General features: G+C 41.0%; 2 protein-coding genes and 1 long non-coding RNA gene across 6 annotated transcripts in view; 2 read left to right on the top strand and 1 right to left on the bottom strand.

The window, feature by feature from the left end:
* Nucleotides 1-1,266: 1,266 nt before the first annotated feature.
* Nucleotides 1,267-12,862, bottom strand: part of LOC107269363 (dentin sialophosphoprotein) — a 48,419-nt gene continuing 36,823 nt past the window's right edge. The window contains exons 4-6 of one of the 2 annotated variants that reach the window (XM_015743117.2): nucleotides 3,232-3,413; nucleotides 3,009-3,140; nucleotides 1,267-2,927 (exon numbers count right to left, since the gene is read on the bottom strand). In XM_015743117.2, coding sequence (XP_015598603.1) covers nucleotides 2,783-2,927; nucleotides 3,009-3,140; nucleotides 3,232-3,413 — 459 coding nt within the window. In that variant the 3' untranslated portion in view covers nucleotides 1,267-2,782. Of the gene's footprint in view, nucleotides 2,928-3,008; nucleotides 3,141-3,231; nucleotides 3,414-12,862 lie in introns of those variants that run through there. The other variant, XR_001538048.2, reaches the window with a different exon arrangement.
* On the top strand, nucleotides 3,497-10,970 carry LOC112494583. Of its 3 annotated transcripts, XR_003060147.1 has the most exons (5): nucleotides 3,497-3,831; nucleotides 3,934-4,033; nucleotides 4,146-9,031; nucleotides 9,105-9,186; nucleotides 9,244-10,970. It is a non-coding gene; the product is annotated as an uncharacterized LOC112494583 (long non-coding RNA). The 3 variants fall into 3 exon arrangements; XR_003060146.1 differs by having other exon boundaries at nucleotides 4,146-9,900; nucleotides 9,987-10,970; XR_003060145.1 differs by having other exon boundaries at nucleotides 4,146-10,970.
* Nucleotides 11,026-12,296, top strand: LOC107269364. The gene is made up of 3 exons (XM_015743118.2): nucleotides 11,026-11,349; nucleotides 11,421-11,726; nucleotides 11,844-12,296. The coding sequence occupies exons 1-2, from the start codon at nucleotides 11,326-11,328 to the stop codon at nucleotides 11,712-11,714; spliced, it is 318 nt and encodes a 105-aa protein (XP_015598604.1). The 5' UTR covers nucleotides 11,026-11,325; the 3' UTR covers nucleotides 11,715-11,726; nucleotides 11,844-12,296.

The following is a 12,862-nucleotide window of genomic DNA, read 5'->3' as shown; positions in this document are numbered from 1 at the left end:
TGACGAATACTTATTTTCACATTGTTTAATATGTCCTTAATTAACGCTGATATATGTAAGTACAGTTAAAAATACTTATTGTATAATTCTCAAACAACACAATCTATAGATGTTTCTTTTGAATACCCAGTATTATTAATGTCGCCGTTTCAATTCTAATCCCAACACCCAAGTGATTAAATCCATCGTGACTACAGAATGCATAAGAATGACACTGTCTTCAAATAGAATCGTGTAACGACAATACGAAGCATTACGTGGACAGTCTATTGAATAAATCTCGACAGCCAAGAAATTTGCATTTCCTGAGGAGACCACGTAGATGTCGTATCTCAATGTAGAATATCCATCGACTCAACCGATTAGGCACTCATCGGCCATTACCAGAAGTTTCAAAACGCCCTGGTCCTCTCACGCGTTAAGAATGATCAAACGACCCAGGACGTAATTCAATTGGACTCGTTGACAGGCACGCGGCACACGTGAGATAAGTGATCGATCGCAAATCAATGATCGTCAACGTGCAACCAGAGAATAGTATAACCACCATAACAATCTACAAGATCACATAATATATTATTGACAAAACAAATAAATTCCATTTCGCCCACATAAACAAAAAATTAACCTAACATCCATTTCTCGACAAATTTAGTTTATATATTCTAAACCTTCCACTCCTACTATACACACCCATGTTGGTTTATTCGTTTTTGCGTGGTACACGATTAACTTTCACCATAGGCTACGGGGGTCTTTAAGAGGAACAATGAAATTGATTTCACGCTGGATCTTGAAGCTGTCTTCATTGTCGAGTCGGAACACCATGGAATGTTCCTATCGTAGTAGAACGTTTCAGTCGCTCGGTTATTATGATTGTTACGAAACATCATTAAGTAGAGATTAAGGGAGGACTTGAAGATTGATCAACGCTCTTAATACGATTAATTGATGGATTTCTTTCGGAACTGCTAATTAATCGTACACCCCGTGCCAATTATTTCGATCCTTAATAACAGAACACAAATACAGACAAATTTTTCATCCATTCAAAAAGTTCATTTGAATTTCTCTGCCTAGTACCAATTTCAATTTTAATGTCACGTACAAGTCAGATCGACACGAAGTCATGTCGATCCTGGAATTCAGTCGATCGGCGCTACGGCAAGAATATAAAAATACTCACCATAGAAATAATCGATTACGAAAATCGATTTGGGATACAGATCGTGATGGTGTTCCTACGAATAAATAATTAACTCACAATTTTCTATACAACTTCACATTTTATTACTATCTATTTAATAGCTAGTGCCTAAACAAGCTACTATATAATAATAATAATAATAATAATAATATTAATAATAATAATAATACAATGATGATTGTATTGATTGTCGTGAATGGCCGCGAACTGCATCGATGTTGATTCGTCAATATAATAATAACAATTGAACGTTCACTTATAGGCAATTCGCATAAATTCTCTCTCACATTTTCTCTCAATCTCTTTCTCTCCCACTCTTTCTCACCTACTGTCTCTCTCGTAAATGAATTGATTAATCAATGATTCTATGTATACATACACATATATATAAAAGCGTAAAAAACACGTTTACACATGGGCTCAATAAAACAGTCGATTGAACGACGACCGGCTTATCAACCATTTTATAAATGATACAAGGATCGTTACGTTATACTGGGATTGGTTTCTTCGTGTATTGTCTCTCGTGGGAATTAAAAGAAACAATAAAAGTGGATGCAACTACTTTCTATAGTGGTAGTAACAAATTCTATGATTACTCATACTCCATATAGTTTCCTAATTATGTGGTGATTAATTCATCGACCTACTCTCTATTAGCTACGAAATAATTGGCACTGTGAATTATTCGTATTGGTGGCAGCCACTTGTCTGGCTCGCGTAAGAAGAGTCGAGCGTGGAACGAATTCTCGGTCTATTATTATAAAGTTTTTTTAATTTCATTTTTGAATAATTTTTTATACACTGGGATAAAAAGAAAGTACACGTGACATTCCACTGTCGAAGTATTCGTACACGGCCGGGAGTTCGCACCTATTTGTCGTAATTAATCTAATCGCAAAGTGGTTAAGGGCTAGGGATTAAATATTAAATTAATGAAAGTTGGCGGTTAATGTTTGATTAAATACAATACGGGTCATAACGATACAGTGAAAAAAGAAAATAGAAAAAAAAATAAACAAGGTAGGATATATAGGTATAGGGTGGATTTATTAAGGACCTGTTTCAATCCTGCGTACAAGAGACTCTGGGTATTTATAATTTTATATGTTTTAAGATTGCCTTTCTGCTTAATTTTTCAGGATGATGAATTTGTCAGATTGAAGAATTACTCGCTGGATTCAAACAGGGCCTCAGACTAGGCTCTCGGGTCCGAGGACTTCGCAAACGTTTACTGTATTCAGGCTGAGTTTACTTCAATACATCTATTTTTGAATATTGATAATTAATTAATTATCAACTGATCACGGCCTCTCAGATCTACACACGCGATTTTGGCAGTTGGCCATGGACTAACCCGCTGACAGATCAATCGGACGCTGTCACGTTTCTGACCGCGAGGTTCGATGGCTGACTGTTGTTCCGCGCGTTTAATTATAAAGGGAGAAAAAATAGGAAAAAAATATATGTATATCGTAAGGCTTCGATTACAACGATATAATAGTCTCTGATAAAGGCACTTTAATAATGGCACCATCGTTTCTCGTCAATTGCTATTTCTCTTCCTTCTTCTCTTTAACTTCTGTGTCTGGGGCTGAGATTCGCATGGTAATTCGCAACGGCGTCGAATATATCCTTTTTCAACGGACATTTTCCCTGCCTGCTCATGTACTCGCCAAATTCACAGACAGGCGGTGCACACTCTTTATTCTGCACGCACCTGTTAATCAAACACGATTATGAGAAAACAGCAACCACGTGATATATATTTCCATAAACCGTAAAATCACGTAATACTCACAGTCTATCTCTAAGTGAAAAATAACTTTTTCCTCTCCTCGTGCTAATGCAGTTCTGATCATTTTTAAAGCAGTTGCACAGACACTCGCCCTCTGGAGTAATTCTCGGCGTGAATTCCGAGGGACACCGGCACCTATATAAAAAACAAAAAAGAAAGAAAAGCATGTTTTCTATAATGAAATCACGAAGAAGGAAAACAAAAATTACGAATAGTAAATCATTACGGTTTTCTTTGTGGCGGTCTTCGAATATTCTGTGGTGGCGCTGAGGTCGACTGTTTCCAAAATGACGTCTCGGACGATTTATCGTTCGTGCCTTCGTATTCGCTCTTCTCACGGCACTCGCATTCGGTATGATTGTAGAATGACAGCTTCTTCACGACGTTTTCTCTACCGATATTGGTCGTCTGCAAGAAAAGGAGTAAAGGATAACATTGGAGAGATCTTGTATGTGCACAATGAGAAATATTGAAGTATCGTACGCGAGTGAGTGTTAAACATCCCGCGCCAAGAATAGGTTATGTGTGCCAAAAAGTTCGACGCAGCCTAAGGACTGTCGGGGTGTATTTCGTCTAATATATAACACATAAGTATTGCATAAATATGATTACATGGTACATAATGTAGCAAAGGATATCGTAAGTGGGACATGCACTCGATCGTGGTAGACGAACGACAATGGGCTAGCGGAACGAAATGCAGGGATTGTGTTTCCAAGGGTTCGTCAATCAATCGCCTGCCACTTTATTTATGGGATTCCACAGCGAGGAGCGGTGGCATTTATTTGGCATTTTTCACCCACGAAATGACCCCTCGAAAAAAAAGGTACTGTACCCAAAAGGTTTATACGTAAAGGCGAGTCTCCTTCTGGTGGCGTTAGGTTAGAATGTACTGGCGAAACTCGTTCTACGTTCTACATTGCTTCAGGCTGGACGCGGAGAGACTGACTCGTAAATTTCACGAGAAACAACCACTAAGACTCGAAAGTATATTAGGCAGTGACAACTATTAAATTGACTTATCAGGGGTAAGAATGTTTCGATGATCCTTTCGTTGATGTAGTAGATATATATACATACACATATACAGTCATCATATGTAATTTAGCCACCATGGATAATTGTAATGTTATTCTCTAGAATCCTGCGTAAGAAGATAAACGTCTCGTGCTTTGTCAGTGGGTCAAACTTGTTCTCATACTAATTCCGCATCCGATTCCAAGTGCGTTGTACTGTCTCTGCTATAATCCGCTTTATATTCATCGGGCAGTCTGCCAGCCCACGCAGATTTTGGACACCTGTTCTTGTTTCGCAATAGTGACTCTATGTGGGAAGGTCATGGAGATATAAATATATTTATATATAAAGACACATAGATATATTACGTCCATATCTTCATATGCTCCATGTTAAACGCCACCGTATATGAAACATGGATAAATAATCGTTTATTAAAGGGAATTCATCGATGCTTCGTAAGTGTTTAAACGATTTTCGAAACTGTCATGTCGATTCAAACAATTCTATAGTGCCTACTGCCTCCTACGTTCCGAGCTCGGGTCACGTTTCGTGGCGGATCCTCATGACGTTACGTAGGCGACTTTCCTCTTAGTGATAAAACGTTGTCCATAGGCAGGGGCATTTATACAATGCAACCCCATAACAATGAGTAGTTTGTCAAACGTTGGCTAGATTGAAATTCCAGATTGGACGTGACAAAAAATCAGAGCGTTAGACGTGCCTAATAAATGGCTACGTGGTGTCACGATCTGCACGAGAGAAGAATTCGCGTACCTGGCAACGTTTTCAAGCGAGCGACGGCTCTTGATAATAATAATAATAGCAAGAATCATAGGGTGAAGAACGGTGGCGTCTTTGACTGCTGAATTACGAGACCGTTACGCTTCTCGACACGTGGTACATAATAACATTGTCATAATATTCCTTTGAACAAAGGCCATTACATAAAGCAGTACGTACAGGGGAGGATACGCGTGTATGAATTTGCGTCTGTACAGCAATGGAGCCCCATAATATAAAGTCAGCGTGAAGCTGTCGCTGGTGGCGGTTATACCATGCCGTTATGGCTTTCGACGTTCCATGGCGTGTGCAGTCGTAACCACTTCGTCCATGGACTGGCAAAGGATTCAACCATATCAGTTTCCACGGGGTTTCTCATTGCCAATGTAACATCAGTGGTTAAGGATATTCTAGTATAGAAGTAAGTATATAGTAGAGTAACGGACTAGTACAGGTCGGGTGGAACCCTATGGCTAATATAAGAATTTTATTTTCAGTGTCCTCAGGAAAGATGAATCATGGGAGGCTTTTGAAAACCATAACGAATTTCGAAATTTAATTTAAGAGGACGAGACTGGTTTATTCTAACCCTCATTGATATTGGACCTGTCTTGCTTCAGGCTCTGCTGTTCCTGAATGAGTCTGAACATGCTGGTTGCAGCGGACAGCAGATTTCGTTAGTTCAAATTGATTTTGATTAATGTAATTTAAATCAGAGTACGTAGGTTAGCGGATTGGATGCTGCGAGTAATAATTCGTTTAATATTCTTATTAACTTTTGTAGCCCTTGGGCAGCGTTTGCAAATGCGATTTCTCGCAGGTGAGAATAAGCAGCAGATAGTATTTACTGATCACAGAGAAGCCACTCGACATGGATTGGCAAACACGACTTTTTCCCGTCAAGTCCGTACGTTATAAATATCTTCTAGGTAAACGATTCCATCGAGCTGGGATAAAGGCGTCCCCACAACGCGACAATAAAGTATACGACGGTACAAAAATAATTATCATCTTCCGCTTGTACAGCTGTCAGTACTGCCATTATGAAAACCATCCATGGGGTCTTAAACCTTCTTGAACATTTCATAATATAGTGATTCATCCGTAAGCATCTTGTGGAACATCCTGTAGCGAAGCAAGAAGACACATCCATGAGAACGAGAGGCATAAGATATTTAGAATGGCCATAAGTCCCATGGCAGACGCAACAACCTTATCAAGGATTGCATTTCATGACGTCAGATTCACAACGGTGATTATTAAATAGCGAAATAAGTATCTAACACAAACGGAATGACATAAAGGCCAGCATTCAATTTATTTTCTCACCGTAGCTACACACTGGACAGTTGAAATGATATTCAGGTAGCATAATTAAACAAGACTCTACGTATAGGAGGGTTCATTCATTCATGGCTCACTGGGTCCCACGCATGGCCATGACGCAGAAGAATATTTTGGGCCTTATTACAATTACCACACGACAATACGCGCAATAGTGCATCTACCGCTAGACTCAAGATTGATTCAACTTACTATTGCATACGTGAAGAAACGACCCACGTTACAAGAAAGCGTGGCCACGACGACCACGAAGATCCAAGGAAGAGGAAGAGGAGGACGAGATAAAGATAAAAAGATAAAAAACTAAAGGAATATCTCGATGCAAGGGACTATTTGCCGTGGCTTCAGCGCAGCTTAGAGCTTCTCTTAGATCATTTTACGCGCGTGTAAGTACGCTATCCAGTGGTATGCGGATTTATTGACGTTGGTACATAGGTACGTAGGGAGCAGTGCCTATGGGTAGTGCAGAGCCTAGGAAGATGCTGGATAAAAGATACCGCAGGTATCCAGTGTTGACTATGCGGACTTGGAAAAGATACAAATTATTCCTGATGCTGATACCGTCCTGCGAATATATACGTCAGCCTTTACGTTCGAACTATCTTCCATTGATGGGAATACGATAGTGTCTTCACCGGCTGATCTCTACCTTTCTTGGTATATCTTCCTCATGGCGTATCTTGTACGTAGTAACCATTACACGGTTCGCTTTAGTCTACGGTAGATTCGTGCTATTAATTCCTTTTGACTTGGATGGATCTTCTCCTTCTCTACTATGGTTTAACAAGATTTATTAGAGTTATTGTGCCTTGATTTTAGCTATTACTTGATAACGCTCTTTAACTGCGTCTTGTAATTTACTCATTCACCACGCATCGTTAGCCGATCGGTATGTTTTATTGTGAACGGTTATCATAATCATTATAGCCGCCTTAAGCTTCTGTAATCGACGATTTATGTCGCAGTTATGCTTTCCGAAGCTTGCCTGAAGGTGCTAATGTTACGTAGGTATTAGATACGTGCTCTGGCTGACGTTCAGATACGCCCGTAGGCGTCGGGACGCTTAGCGTCGTTCAAAATGACTACGTCGTCAGTAACAATTACTACGTGAAATTTGATAAAGTTTAATTCATTTAATATCCCCCTAAGAATCTCTTATCGTGCTTGTCAACAAGTAGATTAAAGTATAGATAGTATACTGAGATAAAATGTGTGGCTACAGGTACGTTTAAAGAAATTGGTCCTGGTCACGATTACATGATTTACTTACCTCGAGGCATGGCTATCTTCATTATCTACTGGGTAATAGCTTTCGACTAATTGGTATCTCATCTCTACGTGGTAATTGCGTAAAACCCAGTAAATCAATTGCCGAGTACGTTGCTCTGTCACGATACTTTAACTTTTAAATCCCCGGACGAAGATCAAGCCCAGGCGATATACCTCAGGTACCGGTAAAGTATATTCAGCATATACGTACAGGACTGCTGCCCAGACATAAAGCATTACGATCGTGCATTTCGCAACGAGCGATCAGAAAGATCGCAGGGCGGCATGCAAATGACAATGGGACATTACCATTGGGATATCGTAAAGCTCACTATAGGGATCACTGAATCATGCGCCGGAGGGATTTAGCGGATCGTGCGGCGGGCTGCCACGGAGCTTAGAGATCTTGGAAGTCAGATGATCGTTTCCTTTTACCAGCAAGAAATCAAACGTGTAGACGGAAGATCGATCTACGACGATGATTTCGTAATGCCAGGCGTGCATAAGTGTCGGCGTAACATGGAAACACGATGTTCGCCCGATTAGAAACAAGACAGGGACGCAGGCCGTCGAACTTGCTGGTAGCGTATGATACCGACTTAGAAATACTGGAAACAAATTGAAATCGAGCGAAGTATCGGCGGGATATATGTATACATAGACATTTACAAGGCCCGATCCTCGAGAAAGGGAAATTCCTCCGAGTGCGTCTGGTATTCTTGCTTTACCCTCGCAACGTTCACGCCCATTTACCCAGATCCCCAGTCCCTGGGGCTACGATACAGTCGACAGGTTCCTGGTTAAGTAGGATAATTTCCATGCTGATAGCAATCCCGTAAATCAGCGGGACTTAATGCCCCGTGCGGCTCTTACGCTGTGGGCTCCAATGATCGGCTACTGATTGGTGGACCCAATGCATTGGAATTGCATATTGCTGATGCGATCGGAATTTCAGGTTTCACGCCTTTACTATTCGTACTTGGGTTTGGTATGTGCTCGGTTATTTTTGCAAGCTTTTCAATCGAGCTTTTGCTCACCGTCCTTCCTGGAACGTTGATTAATGGTATCTGCTGACCGTTGCGAGACTCTTGGGATAAGGATCGGCCACGTCATTGCGGTAGGCAATTGCCTTGCCGTATTAATTAATGTTGCCTAACCTGCTGGCTTCATTATGATTCGATAATAATACCATTCTGTTGTTTGACGTTCGGGGGAAGTATTATCCTGGGATACATTCAATTGCGCAAGTACGTTCAGTGAGAAAGATGTAAAGGGCTTTTAGGATCGCAGGATTAAAAAGTTACTGTCAGTTTTTATCCTTGGAATTATCCTGATTTTTCCTTTTGTTTCAGCTATCCCTCAGGATCTCATAGTATTCGTATTCACTGTTGTCCAGGATACTAGTTCTATTACTATAACATGAGATGTCGCATTTAAAAGTCAATGCGAACCGAGGAAACCAGTTTCGCATAATGCAAAAAATCCTGCTGAACCTCGCGGAAGATTTTTGTGAATGGGACTATTGTTGCCGTGCAGAGCAAGACGTGACAATGCATAAGGAATTATTCGGAGAAAGTATTGAGAATTCTGGAAAAAATCTACAGTGACTACAGGTAGCTAAAATACGTTTTATACAAAAATGTAACACTTTTTTTTTTCTACGTCTGATAATAATCTGATCTTCAGATTCGCTGTCACTCGAAGAACAAAGAAATGACTGGACTAAGGAATCGTCTGGGCGTCTCCTGGGTATCGTTTCCGGCGAGGAGTATGGCAGTGCCTGCAGGTTCACAATGATAAATTAATGTCCAGGGGCGTGTTTTAGGGAGCCATATCAGGTGCTTGGAATCGGCAATAAATATCGTTTAATACGATCAGATAGCTTGTAAAGTCGACGCGATGCCGCCCTAAGGATTCACCCTCGGATTCGTTGAACGTTATATCGCGCTAGTTTATACGCGATGCTGTGTATATACTCTTGTTCCGGTTACATCATGATTAATTAAGGTAATGATCCGAGAGCTCATTCAAGCCCCGAATTCATGGATCGAACTATAATTTCCTTTTGGGAAAGCGATTTCTTTCGTCGAACGAACGATTTACCGACCGGACGATCCTGGCCGCACAGGACCAGCCAAGCGGTCAGGATTTAATTGGTGTATAAATTCAGTGACTTCGATGATTTCGCAGCGGGCGAGGAACCACAGGTCATCAAGGAAGACTTAATTACAGTCTTGGCTACGTCTCATAATTAATCGACGTTATATACAGGATGATTTATCATATACTTCCTCCATAGGACTTGCCTTGCGATATTAACTTTCGGCAAGTATATCACCTTTCAAGCATATTTCTATGTACCGTAAATAATCTCAGATATCCTTAGATCTCTCTCGAGGATCTACATGGAATTGAATCTTACAAGCATTCGGAACGAGACTTAATGAACTTGATGACCGTGATTACAGATGTATATTATAATGTAATATATCAATTGACTTTGCGATCTACCCGTTATGCCATTATTTATTTTGATTAAATTCAATATCATTTTGAATTCTGTTCTAGCCACAAGAAACAGTAAGATCATTGTTGCCAACTTTAAATCGGAGCCACATTGTTCTTCAGGTCCTTTATCAGTCTTCAGGAGCCTCCCCCTGTCATTGATATTAACGCCTACGTCATCGTACCTTGATGATCAAGAACTTCTTGGTAAGATAAATATTATGGAAGACCAATGGACCGCTCTCACGTGTCACGGATCATTGCAAATTTTATCACGTAATTTCTTCAAGGATTTAATAATTGATCAGAAGAATATTCAACCGACGGTAACAGTAATCCTGGTGGATTTCATGATGAAACTGTACAGTCACGAATATCCAGTTCACATTATAATGATCTTCGGTACCAACACGCCGGCACTGTACGTACTGAAGAAGAGAGCAAAGCCAAAGTCCCAGCATGCAGTCCAGCAGGAGATCCCCGGGATCGCCTTGGGATACTTCACCTTCATCCCCCGATGCTGTGTAATTACAAGATATAAAACAGCAGCCGGTCTACTGCCTTGTATCCGGCGACTCGTAAGAGAATTGCGAGAGGAGACTGTACATCTACGACGCGTTAAATCGCATTTATCTCGTGACGAGCTATGGCCGCTGAGGAAATGGCGATAACGATGCGGTAGGTCGTCCTGATACATTTCTCCTGGAAGCTGCTAACGAGAATTTCGTAAGAGAAGAGCCAAGAGTTTTCTATACGTGGGATGCCAAGGAAATCGACTGATGGACCTAATAACGATTCGACCAAACGAAGCGGGATTGAGCTATGAGATAAAGAAGCCTTTATACATTGTTAAATAACAATTATCTTAAATACCTAGAATAACGAATAACACAAGATGCCTGAAGAAGAGGACTACTTTGGACGAGTCCCAACGTAGTACCAAGAGTACAAGGCTGACCGTTGCCGGCCATAAATTTTCCCCTCGTGTGGCATGATGAGTCGTTAAATAAATAATAGACGAAGCAAGGTAGAGTCTAGAATATTATGTAAGAGAGAGAATATATATATATATATATATATATATATATATAAGAGGATGCAGAGTCTCCGTGAAGAGTAAAGAAGCAAAGTATCTATCGCAATGTTTTTGAGGTTATATTCTCCGTGCCTCGATTAATAAATTGCTTAAGAATGCCCTTGAGACGCAACCACATGAATAGTACATGAAGAAAATGTGCGTCGCCTCGTGAAAATCAGTCTTGAGGAAGGGCTGGGCCTGGAGCCTATAGTTAAAAAAAGATTATGCCAAATGAGCCAAGAGGCCCGCTTGACATAGCCGCAGTGTCATTATCGCCCACGTATGCTAACTGTATGCGCAATTGAATTTCTTTCGTAGTGCTTTATGCGTCCTCCGCGTTCTGAAACTGTAAGTAAAAAAAAAAAAAAAAGGTACTCCCATATAACATCGTAGATTATCCCCTTTTGTCATGCTTACAGGATTCAGCGGCACCTAAGGCGTATTCATCATGGCAGCACTTTAACAGTCAGTGCCATCTTGTGGTATCAGACTTTACTCGGAACATCTATCGTGTCAATTACTTGAAGTATTCACCGAGGAAAGTGCAACTGACTTACGTTGTCGATGGAATCGACGGGCAGCGTGTTACGGAGAGGAAGGAAAAGTCTCTGGAGCGCGTTGTGGGTGCGGAGAGCGCGTGGGTGTTTCGCCATTATGTACCTGACACCATGGCGAGGTTGGAGCACGTAGTCGTGCTGGAATCACCGATGTAAAAAGGCCACCAGGTATATCGCAATGAGGCGTGGGCGTAGGACTCCACGGATAAGAATTCATCGTGTTAGTTGTAAGATATTCGAGAATTAGAGAATTATATCCGCAATCATGGGACTTTTTAATTTCAGAAGTCAAGAATTCATGCGTTCAGCCTAAAGACCTGAATCCTCACGTTTCGAGCTTCCTCGCACCGCCCGTAACGCAGCATCCCAGATCACGGGGAATTCAGACGTATTTAAATCCCATCCGACGTCTTGGGACTTAACGTGATCGCAACCAAGCGACAATACCGACCTTCGATCTTAGCGAGCATTAATCGCCGATAAGAAGCTGTCACGCTGTCTGGTAATACGCGTTGGATGTGCATTTATTTTATCTCATTCCTCCCTTTATTTCTCAGCTAGTCGATTATGTTAATTGCCTCGAAGATCTATCTGGGCGATCGTACACTGAGACCATAGCCTGTTGCGAAAGATTTTCTTACTACGAGTCCCTGCCCGGTTGACATACGTACAAGACAGTAAGAGAACGTCGATATATCCAGTGTCTTATTTATTCTTAAATTTAAAAAGATCACTTTTTTACGGAGTAGACAGTCTGCCTAGGTAATAAAATGGCGTCTGAGTAATTGTGATGGATGTGAAATAACGTTGGTCAGACGCCTCGCGCTTGTTCACTTTACGATGGGCTTTATTTTCAGGGAGGGTTCCTGTACGGCATATATATATATATATATATATATATATATATATATATACCAGATAATATGTATCTCGTAGAAAGAATCTAGCGAATCGATCTACGTCCCTGCAGCATTTGAAGACGCCGAACCGCTCCTCACTTCTCGTGGAACGATCGCAGGAATTCCGGACGATTCAATTTTCCCATTGAGAGAAACAAGATCCGACTGTGAGTATTGTGAGGGAAAAAAAAAAGAGAGAAGGAAAGAAATACGTGGTAAACCAAGCCCGTATTCCCAGGAGAAGATTGTCTGGTCACTTCAACAGCGATTACGTCTTACGGATCAAACGATCTTCAAGTCCCGTGGGTCCTGAGTGTGGCATTGTGTATCTCTCCAAGGGATGCTGCTGCTGGACCAAAGAACCATATCCCAAGGCAGGGTGGTATTGTTTAGCTCTCCGGCATC

This window comes from Cephus cinctus, unplaced genomic scaffold, assembly GCF_000341935.2.
Source record: "Cephus cinctus unplaced genomic scaffold, Ccin1 Ccin1_scaffold0637, whole genome shotgun sequence".
NCBI lineage: Eukaryota > Metazoa > Arthropoda > Insecta > Hymenoptera > Cephidae > Cephus > Cephus cinctus.
Note: the sequence above shows the minus strand (reverse complement) of the source record. Positions and strands in the feature narration are given on the sequence as shown.